This window comes from Cokeromyces recurvatus, assembly GCF_025118155.1.
Source record: "Cokeromyces recurvatus strain NRRL 2243 chromosome Unknown BX663scaffold_25, whole genome shotgun sequence".
In the NCBI taxonomy this organism is placed as follows: Eukaryota; Fungi; Mucoromycota; class Mucoromycetes; order Mucorales; family Mucoraceae; genus Cokeromyces; species Cokeromyces recurvatus.
This window is the reverse complement of record NW_026251411.1, coordinates 253,567-269,764: the sequence shown is the minus strand read 5'-3', so window position 1 is coordinate 269,764 and position 16,198 is coordinate 253,567. Positions and strand designations below refer to the sequence as shown.

Here is a 16,198-nt window from a genome sequence, read left to right as displayed (position 1 = left end):
ATATATTATTCAATGATGACTCTTGCCGGTAATAAGACAACTTCTTCTTCATCAATAAACAATGGACTAATCATCATTTTAACCACTTTATCTTTTGTGGCGTTATTACTACTACTACTATTACTACTACCACTATTATTATTACTACTATTATTACTACTACTATTATTACTATTACTATTGTTATGAACCTCATTTCCAACAAGGGCAGCAGCCATAATTTCTTCGTCATATTTGCTTCCTACAGCAATTGTTTGTGCAGTTACATCAGCATCTCCACCATGAATTTCAAGTGATAAAGCAGCACATAATTCCAAAATATCTTCCCAAAGATTCATATCAGGCTCATCATGGCAATTTTGAGTATGTAACTGTCTTAACATCTCTTCAGTTAATACATTTCTCATGTTTTGCAGGTATTCCTTAGTAGCAGGGTTTAAAGATAATGATTGTACTGTTTGTCTTCGATACCATTTAGCAAAATTGGCTCCAAGTGTATTATGAAATCGATGTATTTGATCTTGATATGCAGTATTTAACAAATGTTGATTCTCTGTTCCAAATGGAAGCGCTTCCAAATACAATTGCGTGATATGAAAAAATAAGGATTGTTCAAAATTTAGCTGTTGCCATTCATTCTCTTCTGACACGATTGATTTAACAAATCGAATTAAAGTTTCAGCTAGTCTTGCTAACTTTTGTGTCAAGGTACGTGCATTCACGATAGGTGGGACTTGAATATGTTCCAATGAGGGTGAATCAAAAAACATCTCCTTCTCCTTTATTAAATTACTATCGCCTCTATCAGAGGTATTACTACTATCATGACCTGAGTTCTCCTTGTGGCCATCCATTTCTTCTCCCCCTCTTTGTGACAGATGGACTGCCTTCCCGTAGAGTTCATCATCACATCCTGTCAAGTGTCTTAAATGCTGAATCATTTGTTCTTGATGCTTTTGTGCAAGTTGAGCTGCACGAAGCTGTGTTTGAAGAATTTCATTTTCTTCCATTAATTCAGCATAGGATTTTGTTACAGATGCAAAACTTGGTTGGGGTTGAGGTGGTGCCATAATCTGATCATCCACAACATTGTGGTGACTACTATCGTCATCACTTGCAACACTATGGTCAAAATCAGCTGCTGCGGACCGAGTCCCATCATCACCAAATTCAGCTGCATTAGACCTCGACCTTTTATCTTCTTCATCATCAGCAATGATACTATGATGACTTCCACGTAAAAGGTGGTGATGATGATGATGATGATTATTGATACCGATATTATGTGGGTTAACTAAATCATGTAACATGGCATCAAGTCGGCTGTTATTCGTATTATTGGAGCTAATAGTGTTATTGCTATTATTATTATTATTATTGTTACTGTTACTGTTACTGATATGAATTTGAAGAGGTGAAGACGAAAGGTGAATGTCTTGTAAACGGTCCCTAATGGAAGATTCTCCATCTAAGGTGGACCTGTCGTCATCAGTTTCTCTATCAATAGTCATTCGACTACTACTTATAATCGATGGTGGACCCCCATGAGCACTAATGACAGATTCTTGATCATCAATAGTAGCTGCTACACTCCAAGCATCAGTATCGCGTAAACGACTATTATTACTATCTAGTGTATCTAGTAAATCCGTTTTACGAAGGTAAGCATGTCGAAGCGAAGATGCTGAACTTTCAATAAAACTTCTTTGAAAGAACGAGTCTTTATCACTGCCTTCATAGAAGAAACTGAACTCATATTCCTCTTTTTTCTTTTTGTTTTTAAAGTTAATAAGTGGAAGAAAATAAAAAAAAAAAAGAATATAGACAAATATAAATTTGTGTGTGTGTGTGTGTGTGTGTGCTTTATACTACACATGACATGAACCTGTTCATCATAAAAAAAAAAAAAAAAACGCGGAGGGGGTGTACATAGAAAAATTCAGATGCAATTAAATGCAAGTATAATTTGACTTTACAAATTCGTTATCATGTTGAATAGTATCCGATTTGCAATCTGCTTTGTGTTTTTGGTTACAAAGAATGGCAGAAGATTATGTAAAATAAATAGATTTAAATTTGTTTGATACTATTTAACTATTCCTTTTATTATTATTTATTTATTTTTTTCTCTAAAAGTGCATTTGATAAGTCGAAGTATAATTTTAAATACTCCTTTCCCAATACGGCGTTTTATCAATAGAGAATCTTATCGACTTCCACTTTCTATAGTACGTCAACTTTTAAAAGTGACAACTAGTCCAATAGGAGATGAAACTAGTTGGATTCTTGAAATAAACAAACAAAACTCCTGGAAGGGGAAATGGATTGCATCTCAATTAAAAAATATTCAAAATGCAGAGGATACAGCATCTGATCAAGATTTGATCATTCTTTATTGGTACAACTAAAAGTAATTCTTTGTTTTTTTCTTTTCTTAATAGTTTAAATATATTTCCAGGTGGTGGATTTGTACAAGGACATGCAACAATGTACATGGAGGCATTTCAATTCATTATTAATCAACTTCAACAAATTTATAAATTACAGGCACGCATTTTATCTGTAGAATATAGTTTAAGCCCTGAACACGTATGGCCGAAAGCTAGTGAAGAATGTATACAAGCATACCGCTATTTAATTCATGACTTGAGTGTGAGCCCTTGTAGAGTTATTATAGCCGGGGATAGCGCAGGAGGTAATTTAGCAGCCACTTTGTTGTTGCGTTTAAAGAAAGAAAGACAGGAACGTAAAGAGGAGCTTATGAATGACATGTTCAAAAGGGCTCCCTTACCTTTACCAGGAGGTGCTGCTTTATTTTCACCATGGATTGATTTATCAGGATTTTCATTAGTTGATAATAAAAAGGACATTATTGGCAATCATCAACTAGAGATGTTTGCTTCATGTTATTTACCGTCGTCATCAGTCAACAATAAAGATCCATTGATATCTCCAATTTATGGTAATTTTGATGATATTGATTGCCCTTTATTCATAGCTTATGGCAGCGAAGAGTTATTAAGACCAAGCATAGAAGAGTGGATATCTAATAAGCTAAAAAGGGATAATGTTACTGTCATTCAGGGTCAAGAAGCAACTCATATTTGGTTAATGAGCCGTTTAGCAGCGAAAACAACAAAATCATTTGAAAGAGATAACAGACAGTTCATTCAATGGTTATCTACTATTTATTCTTGCTAATGAACTATATTACTACAAAACGAATCAATGCTAAATCAGCTTTTATTATTATTATTATTATAATAAAAGTCCAACTATCATTTATTAAACGTCCATTGTGCTGCGCTATCGTGGAAGTGAATATGAATACAATGTCAAAGCTTAGTTCCCACTACAAATGACCGTTTCATAAAATTGACTTGGATAATTGTTATACCAGAATCCTGACTGCGTATTGATGCTGAGTGCTCGTCAGATCACTTTTTAAGTATTTTAACCATTGAAATTCATGAAAGCTAGACTTGGTATCTTACACAGCCATTTCTCCTTATCTTTAATTTACTTTAGTTTATTCTACATTGTTCTTGTTAGTGTCTTTTTTTTTTGTCAGGATATAATCTTATTTCCTTGTCGTACTGTTCATTTTATTAGAGTATATTTGGTGTTACTACTAACATTATTCGGCCTATTTAACAATTGCTATCTCGAATCCCTTTTTTCCAAAAAAAAATCTTAATGTGATCTGGGACAAAGTTATGTATTGAATTAAGTTAATTAACATTTTAATAACATATATAATAAAAAATTGCTTAATTATATTAGAATGTAATATATGTATATAAATATATATATATCAATAAAAGGAACATAAATATTAATGACGTCGTGTTATATAAAGTATATTAAAATTACGCTCAGGAACCAAACAGGATAAAAGAGAGAGAGAGAGAGAGAGAAAGAGTAAAGGTATACGATGCATATTCTTTATAAACATGGACAGAAGAAACTATTAAAGCATTTATACAAAAGACTTTCCTTTTGTTCGCTATTATTTTCTATTTGCTGTTGTCGTTGCTGTCTTTGTTGTTGTTTATTTAATGTTGTTGTATCCATTGAATGATAGTTATTCATATTTGTTAACATAGGCTGACTTGCTTTATAATGTTGCTGTCGCTGTTGCTGTCGCTGTTGCTGTTGCTGTTGCTGTTGCTGTCTTTTAATATTGTAACTACGTTGCTTTGGTCGAACATGAGTGATGTCATGTAATGCAACTGCAGCATTATTACTCTGGTGCTGTTGCTGTCTATAGCGATAAAGACTTGACGATGAACAATACTATATACATATAAAGCTTGTTATTTATATATTCTTCTTTTTTTTTTCTTACTGTCGTTTATTACCTCCCATCCTTTTCCATCATTTAATAACATCCAGTCATAAATACCATCATCTTTTTCACCTAATGACTCTAATACTTTATCAAATAAACATTTTAAATATTCATAATTTGGATCTTCTTCAAATTTTAGATGCCTAGTATATTGTAAATAGAGTCCAAATTCATCTTTTGTATAAAAAAAAAAAAAAAAAAATAGAATATATATAATGAGTATACATTGTGACTACTTTATTCATACTCTTATACCTGGAAATCCATCACATAAATCTTTTACTTGTGTTGTTTGCTTCTTTTCACCAATTCTTTAATTTTTTGCTTATTTGTTGCTGCCTTAAGCCCTGCCATGGTAAAGCACCTCTTAGAAATACATAAATACATGACCTAATGATTCTAAATCATCACGTCTTGATTGCTCTTCCTAAATGGGTATTAATGCTCATATATCTCGCTGTGCCGATGACTCTTTCTTCACGATATGAATATGTTGTTTTGTGTCTTGGATCAGTATAATTCCATACCAAAGTCATCATATATATCGTATTTGCATTCTTGTATTTGGTTTTCCAATTAAGAAATTATCTGGTTTAATATCGCGATAAATCAAATTATGCTCATGAATAGATTGTACTCGAGTTATCTGATATCTATTAGAGTCATGAATTACTTTATTTTTTTATTATTATATCATGACTTACCATTTGTTTAGCTAACATAGCTACTGTTTGTACTAATTTACGTGAGACATATCAAATAAATCCTCTAAACTAGGTCCTAATATGTCAATCACAATACTATAAAGTCCTTCCTTGTCCAAAATAATAAGCATTTGGAATACCATTATAAGTTTACAAATGAATATAATGCAAGAAATAAAATAAAATTCTTTTACTTGAATCTGCTAATATTTTATATGTTTTTATTCCTCTAAGTTGAGGTGCATCTGACTTTCTTGATTCAACTTAATAGCTACCTGTTGTTATTCGTTAAATTAAGGCCTATATATCCATAAATGTATAAATGTATAAATTCAACTACTGAGTTTTTTTTTTTTTTTTTTTTTTTTTTTTTTTTTTTTTTGGTTTAAACTTTCGTTATATATACCTTCATGATAATACCAAAACTCCCTTCACCTATCTTTCTTCCAACTTTATAGTGTGTACCTACTACATTAGTAGAAGCAGAAATAGACTCGTTGGAAGCATTACGTGTTTGTCGATGACGATTTGCCATGTATAAAATAAATGTATAAATGAATTAAATGAAAGAAAAAAATAAAATAAAAATAAAAAAAAAAAAAGCATACACCCACACACAAAAAAAAAAAAAAAAAAAAAAAAAAAAAAAAAAAATGGGCTCATTATAGTTTGGAGCGACATATAATAATTGTGGCCAATTAAAAAGAAGAATGGTTTGATAAAGGCATAATAATCTCCTTTTCATTGTTAAAAATTAATTGGTTTAACTGTGACAGGGTAAGAAACTTTTTAACATAACATCTATAAATTTTTAATTATCCGTAAGTATGTTTTGGCTACAGATTGTATGTTCTACTAAGTTTATCATTACAGTGTTTTAATCTAAAACGAGACACTCTATACAAAAAAAAAATTACTTTGTATCTTGATTTAGTGTAGCGATAACTATAAAAGACTAGTTGCTTTTTTTTTTTTTTTTTTTTTTTTTTTTAGCGTACTTTCGCTCTATTAGGTGATAAAAAGTAATAATCGCTAGTAGCTATCTCGATACTGGTTAATAAGACTCTTTTAATCTCTTGTCATGGCTATAAATGTTTGTTTGTTTGGGATATAGATCCTAAAAAGTAACAAAAAGACTTTCTCTACGAAAAATCAACATTTATAAAATCTTTCCAGAAGAAAGTCAAGGATCGTTGTCTAATTTTTAGATGAAGATATATACTTCTAGATAAAACGCGTTTGATTTCTAAGCTACATTACCCCCTTTTGACTTTCCTTAACAATAACAGCCAAAAAAAAGGAATACTTTCTCGGTATTTCATATTTGAATACTATTAGTGAATAAACTTAGAAGATATTTATTTTACCACTTACATTATTCTTTAAAGCAAATATTTTTAAAAATCCGAATATGTCGAAAGTAAAAATTTAGACTTATTCTATCCTTTTTTTTTTTTTTTTTTTTCTCCTTTCTTGGTAAATTATGACAGAGCATCAACAGAATTCAATTAGTTCGGCTGTGTTTGGGCTTCAATCTTCCTTACATAACCTCAAGCAACAATTGTTCTGTCTTCAAAACAAGCCCTCTGAGGAGATAAGAAATAAGCCCAATGGTACTTACACATACGGAACGTGTACATTTACTTTTTTTTTTAAAAAAATTTACTTATATACACATCTTCAGAGCTTCATGCATTAGGAAAAGTTAATCTTGATAAAGCGCGTGAAGAATTTGCTCAACATATTAACATTATTCGTAATGTATGCTCACAATTTGAAACAGAAGTATTAGGTGATGTCATGAAGATGGGAGCAGGTGCTGATCCTGCATTTCGCAAACATTTTACACATCTCAAAGAACAAGCCATGCTCGAAAGTACTGTACGACGCTTTAAAGAAACCTTGAAGCAAACAAAGGAATACTTTGATAATTCAATAAGAGAAAAGGAAGAATCAAAATTAAAGATTGAGACCCAACGATTAGAGAAAATTGCACAATCGATGGGGTAAAAAGTTAGTTTACGTTTTATTTAAATTAACTGCTAATCTGTTTGTATAGTTTAGTCACCTTTATCGATTCAACACAAAAATTTGAGTCCGATGTACCTATTACGACAATCACATTGGGTGGAACAGTTATAGTTGTTGATGTACGTTTATTTATATGTGTTTCTGAATCAACTTGATGATTACTCATCCCTCTCTCTCTCTCTCTCTCTCTCTCTTTTTTTTTTTTATAGATTGATATTGATAATATGGGTCGAATCCTAAGAGCTAAAGTGACTTATGTATCAGAAGGATTACAAAATGATAAGGACGATAGAGTAGATGCTATGCTAGCAGAAAACCTTCAAAAACGTCAATTCGAATTGTTTAAACGTAATTTGGGTAGTTTAGCTCTTTTAGATCAACTTAATGTAAAATATAATCCAACAGATTTCTTTTTGATCACAAAGAATTTATTTAATGACTTTGTCACTATATATCAACAAGAAATGTAAATATAGGCTACGATAAGAAAAAAATATAATATGTATATATTATTTAACATTAACTTTTTTTTTCCTTTAGATCAATGGAATCTGATGCATCTGTTATTTTGTTAGAAGGACATGGTATCCCTACTTTTCACTTGGGATATCCTGGGATTTCAATTGCTTATTGGATGAATAAAGAACAAATAAAGTCAATAGATTGGGAAGAAGTGAAGACATCTTTATTTGATAAATCTCAAAGTCATCCTTTATTGTCATTGGCGTCTAGAGTATTAATCACCTTTGAAGACTCTATCCAACTCATGTATTATTTACCTACTCAGTCAAGAACATCTTACTTGCTTGGATTTGAAGAAACAGAAGAATCTATCAATAATGAACAATTCACAATTGTAACAGAAACAACTGCACCCATTTATATGCCTCAACTACATTATTTAAAACCTTTACCTAGTCATCCTGAAGCAAAGCCTGTACCCATTCGATTTGTAATGATCCTAGACCCTCCTTTACCCGTATCTGATGAACTTTGTCAAAACTACTCAATATGACTGGACTATTGAATATGGACGCAACAAGAAATACAGCTTCTAAATCTCCATCTACATTATCGTTAGAAGAGATTTTAATATCAGATTTGAATGAAGAAGAAGACAAAAATAATACGACTCTACTAACAGATCATAGTTGGAAAATGGTACCTTTTTTTTTTAAAAAAATGTATAAATGGATAAGAATGTATTTTGATTTGCTCACTAATTTTGGTAGTCATTCGTTGATAAAGAAAAGACATACAAAATGATATATAAATGGATGTCATTTTTACCTTCAAGTGGAAAATTAGTATCACGTATCCCATTTCAACATCCTGTACAGATATTTAATATTCTTCAATGTCTACGTCAACAACAAGTATTTAATACCTTGTTTAAAAGTATCTTTAATAAGAACACATGCTGTGTAAAAGAAGAAAACAATATTCAAAGTATATCATTACAAGACATTTTATAGGTAAGCATCTTAAACTCTCCCCCCATTTATTTTTTTTTTTGACTTAATGAATAAACAGAAAACAATGATACTCAAACAAAAGATCGAAGTCAATACAGCTGACGCACCCAATTCACTTCATATTTCATTACATCACCTCCGTTACATAATCAACAGTCTTCATTTATCATTGTACCTATTACAATTGATATTCCATCTAATCAGCCTACAAAACCCACAATTCGTTATATTCGCCTAATCCTACTCAACATTGGAATTCTCGTATATTTGAATTCAACAATTAACACAACAAATTCAGGCACATTTAGATGTACCTACTCTTATCAAACTCTATATAAGACTAACCGATAATACATATTTAATTATCAACAGAAAAGAAGATTGTCTGAACAAGACATAAATACTAATAAATCCATGAAAATGGAGATAGATTAAATAATAATAAATGAATAATAATAATAATAATAAAAAAAGAGTTTTTTTTTCTTTTTTTTTTTTTTTTTGCTTCTTTTAAAAAATCCTGTAACTAATTGCGTTTTCTACGATGAAGCATGTCCTTTCGTTTGTCAAATCTTGTACTACCAAGGGCATGTCATCTTGATAAAGTTCTTTTACCCAATCTCCAATCATTCTTGCCGCCTCATGTGCCTCTGGTAAAACGGCCATCATTTGTAAGAAGGCATGACTGATGCTTCCAAAAATTGAACTCGAACGTCATATCATCCATCGTATGTATTTTGTTTTAGCTTGTCGAATACGTCCTGCAAAGATGACAGTATCATCGACTAAAGGATCTTTTCACCACACATCATAAACGTTTTTGGAAATTGAGCTAATAATTCTTCAGGTGCCTTAATAGGTGATAACAAATAATCATTATCGAAATCAGGAGATGCATGAGGTCCTAAGTATACTGATATACGTATATAAATAAATAAATACTCAATATGTTACAGCTTATATATATATATATGTCTTACAGATAGCCATAGCACGCATAAGGTCTGGAGTAATAATACGATCATTAAAGAAACTCATACGACTCGTCATGGCAAGACGTGAGGAAGCCCAGGCCTCTTTATGGCTCACTTGATTTCGTTTACCGCACGATCATGGATAGTAGGTTTTTCTTTAATTCCCACCAATGTGTAGCTTTATCTGTCTCAGGAATGACACTAAGAGGACTCACATGACTAAGATGATCCTTGGTTTGCCAAAGGGATTGTAAGGACCAGATCTAAAAAGATTTGTATTAGATTCAGCACGAATAAGGGACAATGAAGAGGAGACATCCAACAAGACATTTCAAAGTCTAGTGCTGGATAGATAAGAATGAGTCCCAAAGGAATAGGTAAACGTGGTATTGTGCTACTAATGGATATAGTGTTTCTAAGAGATGTTTGATTATGTGAGATAATTTTCAATGTGACAGCTGCTGTAATATTTCCACCTCTATATACATATATACATATATACATATATACATATATATATAATATGTATAAATATAAATATAAATACAATAAAATTTCAAGTTATAAGTAGTAGATATATATATATACTTTACGCAGAATCCCCTAATAAAATAATACGCACATTATTTTTACCAGAAAGGCCTAGCACTTTCCCTTTACTTTGAACAATAGCTACATAAAGATCAAAACATTCATCAATGGGCCATGGATAAGGATATTCAGGTGCCTTTTTATAATTCACACTAAAGACAGGTAATCCAGTATGATTGGCCCATATAGAAAGCGCATCTTCATGACATGGTGGTGGCATGGATACAAAGCCACCACCTGGGAACTGAACCAAGATAGTATCATGATCCTTTAACGTTTCCTTAGGAGCTGCATAATAGCGGTGAACCTCAATAGGAGGTAAATGATGACCTTGTTGATCTATTACCCTTGACACTGTCATGATATCCTTCACCGACAAAGAGGGACGTGTTATTCTTGAAATAAAGTTAAGGATTGGATTATGTGCCACCTTTTCCCAAGAGATGCGCATTTGTTCTACGGAAATAGTGGAGCGAGTCTTACGAACTTTTTCTTCTGCTGCATCAGCGCAAATAAGGTAGTAAATACTAAATACAATAGAAAGGATATGACGTACCCATAATGGTTTAAAAGACATTGCCGTGAAAAATCCAGCATCAAGGGCTGTCAAGATCCAAGTAGCACGATAAAAGCTGCGCTTGTACTACAATAAAAAAAAAAGGAGAAAGAGAAAGAGAAAATAAGAATTAAATAAATAAATAAATAAATATATAACTTACTAATCTTGAAAGTGGATCAGGCGCTTTTATATATGAAAAGAAAAAATAAGAATGAATAAAGATTTATACTAGTCATTATAAATAATGTATTTTACCATTCAGACCAATAAGTAAGAAAATATTTTGTGAAAAATAAACTAATAACCATGAAGCTAAAGCTACTCTCCAAGGTGATTTTCCTATTATTTACCAGAATATAAATGAAGACAAGTATTATTAATATATGCATACTTTTTAATGCCCTGTTTTAACTTGCCTGCTTTTTATTTAGTTTTTGAATAAAGAGAGGCAGCTTATTCGTTTTACCATAAAAAACGAGACACCAACTGCATAGAAAAAATAAATAAAATCAGCAAGTTATTCCCAAGCATTTATCGATGCTTATCTATTACCCAAATGTAAATGTCAACAAGATTTGTATACGTTTAAAATTACTTGAGGGCTTTCCCACTAAATGGTCTAGCATTGATAAAAGAAGAAACAAAATAACAAAAAAAAAAAAGGACAGAAGAAATGGAATATATTCCCTTTATTTTATTACCCCGCATTTCAAGTACTGAATACATGAAATTATTTTGCATGTGAAAAAAAAAGTGTTCTTATTATATTCATTTATACGGCAGCACGAATGCTACTACAACACTGCTACTCATCCAATAATATCAAATTAGATCTCAGCGTACGTATTATTTATATGCTTAAAAAGAACGCTCTTTTGTTATTTTACTATTTATCTGAACCTTTCAAATATGTGAAATAGAATGATTAGTACTTTATCTTTTATATACGGTTATAATAGTTTCTTGTAAAAGTGAAAAAAAAAAAATAAAATAAAATAAAATCTATCCAATCATAGGGCGTTATTCCTGTTCATTAATAATAACAGTAAGTTTTAATTTTAAAATTACAATAAGATCTAATTTAAGGATGACGATGAGCTAATTCTTCTAAAATTTTATCTGCTCCATTTTTCAATAATGTATTAGCAACTTGGTGTCCTAATTTCTCGGCCAACACTTCTCTTTCATCTCTCGTATTTACTCCTTCAAGACTAATTTCTTCTTTATGTTCAACTACAACTTGGCCATCTAAACTAGCTACTAAACCATGTAACCAAAGTATATTGTTTTCTAATTTAGTATTAACACCAATAGGTACACTACAACCACCTTCTAAAGTACGCATCAATGCACGTTCTGCTAAACAAGTAAGACGTGTATCATTATGGTTTAAAGCCTCGAGTAGTTTTTGAATTTCATCATCTTCTTTACGACATTCAATACCCAAAGCACCTTGAGAGACGGCATGTAAAGAGTCAGAGGCACTCAATACTTGAGATATACGATCTCCTTGTCCAAGACGTACAAGTCCTGCTACAGCCAAAATAATACCACTGAAAGAACCATTTTCATCATCCAGTTTGGCTAATCGTGTATTTAAATTTCCTCTCTTAATAATAATAATAAGCATTTTATAAATTCATAAAATAAAATAAATAAATAAATAAATAATAAAAGCTTACCACATCTGTAAATGTTAAATGAGGATACTTTCTTTTCAATTGTGCTACTCGTCTAAGTGAGCTTGTACCAATAACAGAACCGGGAGGTAAAGTACTTAATGTCTTGCCCTTATATTTAGCATTCAACACCAATGCATCATTTGGATTTTCACGTTCCATAATGGCCCCCAAATGCATACCTTCAGGTAAAACTGTTGGTAAATCCTTAAGACTATGAACAACAAAATCGACAGTTTTATTTTCAAGAGCAATTTCAAGTTCCTTTGTAAAAAGGGCCTTTTCACCAATCTTGCTAAGTGCTTGATTAAGTATCTTATCCCCTGTAGTAGACATTGTCTCAATTCTGAAATTATACTCGGGAATAATGTTTGAAGTTTATCACGAACAATATGGGTTTGTACGAGTGCTAATTGGGATTTACGAGAACCGATGACATATGTCTTTTTTTCTTTTATTGTTTCAGCCATTTGTTATAATTTAATGTAAAAATAAAAAAGGAAAAAAAAAAATAACAGGAAATATATAACAATAAGTATTTACACAAATAAAATTATTTGACAATTTTTTTTTTTTTTTTTTTTTTTTTTTTTTTTTTTTTTTTTTTGTCATAGGTACAGAAGCATTTTATATAAATTAAAACTTTCCATGCGGCCCTTTTAAATATAAACATAACATTTACAATAAAAAACATTCTGGTTTATAATTGTTACATGGAATTTTTAATTATTTCAAATGCCTGCTTATAGACATTTAACATTGTTTTACATTTTTCCCTTTCAGTTGCAATTGCATCATCTTCTTGTAGTAATTCATCAAAGTTCTCTTCTTTATAAAGTGCTGCTACAAGTCTATTTTGTACTGTCTCTCTTGAATAATTCACAAGTAAATGCATAACTGCCTTTGGTACTAAATCTTGAATATTCTTTCTTACAATATTAAAATAACTTGTAATCAGCGTTCCTGAATAGACAAAGTATAGAGTTAATTTCAACGTTTTTGTCTCTCTTCCCTTCTCTCACTTGTAATACATACGAATTAAATGGATCTCTAACTCTTCCCTATCTGTAACCGAATTAGGGGAAGGAGCCTCATTTAAGGATGTCTGTTCTAATTTCTTCATTATTTCACTTTCCATCAAGGTATTAACAGTCATAGGCGGTGGAGCATATTGTGCTTTAGCCATCATCTCTTGTGATCCTAACGCTGGTCTCTCATTTTTACTAGCTCCACCAAAGAAATAATTTAAAAATGATTCCTTATTGTTATTACTTACTGAATCAGTCTCACTATCTGCAACTGACAAATTATCATGATTCATATTATTATGTAATACCGTTGCTGATTTAGTATCCATTGATAAGTGATTCTAATAACAATAATATATATGTATATGTATATACCTATTACTACTTCTACTACTATTACTATTACTATTACTATATTCAACTACCTTTCTTTTCGATTCTATCTTTTTTTTCTTTTTTGATTCTGATTCTAAATTAGCCATAGCTCCAGCAGCTCCCAAAAAATCAGGATGATTTGTATTAATATAAGCCCTTTCAATTGCAATTAAACTTTCAATATAACTCGATGTGGGTCCAAGTCTTTCTCTTAATAATTCTGAAACAACTTCAATTAGTCTTTGATGAAGTCGTGGGTATCTCAATAGTTCCTGAAAAAATAAAATAAAATAGAATAAAAATAGCTGGTTAATTTTATGTCAATTGAAAATAATATATATTATTTCAATTTTTACCTTTGTATCTGAATTATGACACACTTTCATAAGTTCTTCATAAACTAATTCTACACATCTCAAACTAGGTGTTTCCAATAATTTAATTTGAGGCCTAACCAACAGATCAAAAGCCAATTCAGGTACAAATAATGAAGGACGAGGACCTGTTGAGTTACGAATAGCAGTACGAATATCATGATTGGTTAAGTTTGAACAAGCGGGTATCGCATCTAATGCCTGTCCAAAGACATTATTAAAGATATAATAAATACGTGCGCCACCACACAATTCTTTAGTGGACATTTCTGAAGATGTACCATCAATGGCAGCGATAAAATCATTAGAAAATTTGGTTAAGAGTCGAAGAATAAGTGAGCCTCGATGAAATGGTTCTGTCGTTCGTGATGGCTCTCCATATTGATTTAGTTCTAATTGTGTTTGACTGATCAAAGTACCTAGTTTCGTTCTTAGTTCAGGTAATTTCTCTTTAATATGTGAAAGTAAAATCTATTTTTTTTTTAAAAAAAAAATTAAACAAAATTTATATTTGAATCTTGTTGAATAGATGGAAAAAAATAAATAAATAAATAAAATACCGTATTTAATTGTTTACTAAGATACTGAGTACCACAACGTGAAGCTACACTTCGATATGCAGGGTGTTGTTGGAAGAATTGATTTTCAGCCTCAAGTGCAACTGAATAGGCTTGTTCGTTAAAATATCTTGTTGACTTCGATTTACTACGCCTATAAATCCTAATTTTAAGGGATAAGATCGGCCTGACAAAATATCTAAAGCATTTGTGCCTGCATCCATTAAATCAAGTTTTGTCAATACACCAATTGTTCTTTTGCCTTCAGGATCTACTTGTCTTGCTATTTTCAAACTAATCTGAATTAACCAAATCGGAATTAGCAGGTGTTACTGCCAAAATAATACTATAAAGACATTCACATTAGTTTATTTATTTATTTATTTTTTTCAAGTGAATGGTTTTAATGTTACCTATTCGGATTTGAAATAAAGTCCATGACTAGACTACGAATTTGTTTTTCAATATCATTGGGTTGATCACCTACAATAAATATAACATTTATATTAAATTTTATAATGTTTGAAAGTTTTATTTATTTACCTATGGGGATCTAAATACAAATTACTCAAGGTTAGTTTCACTTTTTTTTTTTCCTCTCTCTTTCAAACTTTATACATTACCTTGGTTAAACCAGGAAGATCGACCAAAGTCAAATTAAGTACTTTAGGAGAATAAATGCGCAAATGAATAGGCATGCGTGATATCCCTTTATTACTTCCAGCTAAACGATTGGTTTCGCGTTCAATTTCTTGACGAATTTCATCAAAATCAAAAAACTTTTTTTCTTTGACATGCAAAAACTCCCCATACTCTTGTTGTTGTGATGATGGTAAAGTAACAAGTTGTAAAACAAGTGGTCGACGAGTGACTATACCACTTCCACGAGGCAGGAAATCACGTTGAACTAATGTCTCTAATACAGATGATTTACCAGATGATTGTGAACCTACAACTGCAATCAAAGGTAAATCTAAAGTGTTATCGGCACCAATCGAGGAAACTACAGTTTGGAGTTTGTTGGTTAACTCGATCAAGTTGTCCATTTGTAAAATATAATCTATTAAACTATTAAAAACGGACAAATAAAAAGGAGAATGAAAAAAAAAAAAAATATAGTTTTATAATAAATTATTAAATTAAAAAGCGGGGGTCCGAAAAAAAAAAAAAAGAAAAATATATCAATAACGGCTATTGTTGTCATCATGGAAACGAACCATGGCAACCTTAATTTTTTTTTAATTCAGTGGATACTAAATAAGGGTCCTATTACATATTCCATTTAAAGACTATATACATATAATATTAACAATCATTTCACGCTCAAGTGTAATATATTTTATTTACAAATGAAAAGTGTGAATAATTACCATTTTTGCATAAAATAAATATATATATATTATCAAAGTGAATGTTATATGTCTCTACTTTAAATTAATTCACATTAATATGACTATTCATACATGCGTAGTATTAAAGATATTAGGGGGTAGATCAAAC

General features: G+C 31.0%; 8 protein-coding genes across 8 annotated transcripts; 3 read left to right on the top strand and 5 right to left on the bottom strand.

The window, feature by feature from the left end:
• Positions 1-5: 5 nt before the first annotated feature.
• BX663DRAFT_554341 (uncharacterized protein) lies at positions 6-1,881 on the bottom strand (the record flags this gene model as incomplete). Its single annotated transcript, XM_051531518.1, has 2 exons — positions 6-1,732; positions 1,875-1,881. 2 exons carry the CDS (start codon positions 1,879-1,881, stop codon positions 6-8), a joined length of 1,734 nt encoding a protein of 577 aa, XP_051380152.1.
• A 117-nt stretch (positions 1,882-1,998) lies between these two features.
• On the top strand, positions 1,999-3,324 carry BX663DRAFT_518818 (Alpha/beta hydrolase fold-3). Its single transcript, XM_051528912.1, has 2 exons — positions 1,999-2,055; positions 2,137-3,324. Exon 2 carries the CDS (start codon positions 2,494-2,496, stop codon positions 3,199-3,201), a length of 708 nt encoding a protein of 235 aa, XP_051380151.1. The 5' UTR covers positions 1,999-2,055; positions 2,137-2,493; the 3' UTR covers positions 3,202-3,324.
• Positions 3,173-3,870, top strand: BX663DRAFT_518815 (uncharacterized protein). The gene has a single exon (XM_051528911.1). It carries the CDS (start codon positions 3,470-3,472, stop codon positions 3,695-3,697), a length of 228 nt encoding a protein of 75 aa, XP_051380150.1. The 5' UTR covers positions 3,173-3,469; the 3' UTR covers positions 3,698-3,870.
• Positions 3,871-4,348: 478 nt separating this feature from the next.
• On the bottom strand, positions 4,349-5,165 carry BX663DRAFT_518811 (uncharacterized protein; the record flags this gene model as incomplete). The annotated part of the gene is made up of 6 exons (XM_051528910.1): positions 5,052-5,165; positions 4,989-5,023; positions 4,822-4,908; positions 4,729-4,778; positions 4,607-4,662; positions 4,349-4,525 (listed from the first exon to the last, which is right to left on the bottom strand). Coding segments are annotated over exons 1-6 (412 nt in total), but the record flags the coding sequence as incomplete, so codon positions are not given.
• A 1,373-nt stretch (positions 5,166-6,538) lies between these two features.
• Positions 6,539-8,101, top strand: BX663DRAFT_488644 (uncharacterized protein; the record flags this gene model as incomplete). Its single annotated transcript, XM_051524832.1, has 5 exons — positions 6,539-6,668; positions 6,740-7,061; positions 7,115-7,205; positions 7,296-7,552; positions 7,627-8,101. 5 exons carry the CDS (start codon positions 6,539-6,541, stop codon positions 8,099-8,101), a joined length of 1,275 nt encoding a protein of 424 aa, XP_051380148.1.
• Positions 8,102-9,048: 947 nt separating this feature from the next.
• BX663DRAFT_518809 (Alpha/Beta hydrolase protein) lies at positions 9,049-11,393 on the bottom strand (the record flags this gene model as incomplete). Its single annotated transcript, XM_051528909.1, has 11 exons — positions 9,049-9,117; positions 9,141-9,252; positions 9,348-9,474; positions 9,542-9,649; positions 9,838-10,013; positions 10,129-10,769; positions 10,846-10,868; positions 10,941-11,024; positions 11,098-11,171; positions 11,238-11,304; positions 11,387-11,393. The coding sequence occupies 11 exons, from the start codon at positions 11,391-11,393 to the stop codon at positions 9,088-9,090; spliced, it is 1,449 nt and encodes a 482-aa protein (XP_051380147.1). The 3' UTR covers positions 9,049-9,087.
• A 247-nt stretch (positions 11,394-11,640) lies between these two features.
• On the bottom strand, positions 11,641-12,856 carry BX663DRAFT_518805 (porphobilinogen deaminase). Its single transcript, XM_051528908.1, has 3 exons — positions 12,723-12,856; positions 12,368-12,687; positions 11,641-12,294 (listed from the first exon to the last, which is right to left on the bottom strand). Exons 1-3 carry the CDS (start codon positions 12,832-12,834, stop codon positions 11,767-11,769), a joined length of 960 nt encoding a protein of 319 aa, XP_051380146.1. The 5' UTR covers positions 12,835-12,856; the 3' UTR covers positions 11,641-11,766.
• A 107-nt stretch (positions 12,857-12,963) lies between these two features.
• Positions 12,964-15,808, bottom strand: BX663DRAFT_518803 (Dynamin central region-domain-containing protein). Its single transcript, XM_051528907.1, has 8 exons — positions 15,322-15,808; positions 15,267-15,300; positions 14,838-14,981; positions 14,702-14,811; positions 14,124-14,612; positions 13,818-14,039; positions 13,400-13,733; positions 12,964-13,327 (listed from the first exon to the last, which is right to left on the bottom strand). The coding sequence occupies exons 1-8, from the start codon at positions 15,742-15,744 to the stop codon at positions 13,074-13,076; spliced, it is 2,010 nt and encodes a 669-aa protein (XP_051380145.1). The 5' UTR covers positions 15,745-15,808; the 3' UTR covers positions 12,964-13,073.
• Positions 15,809-16,198: the final 390 nt, after the last annotated feature.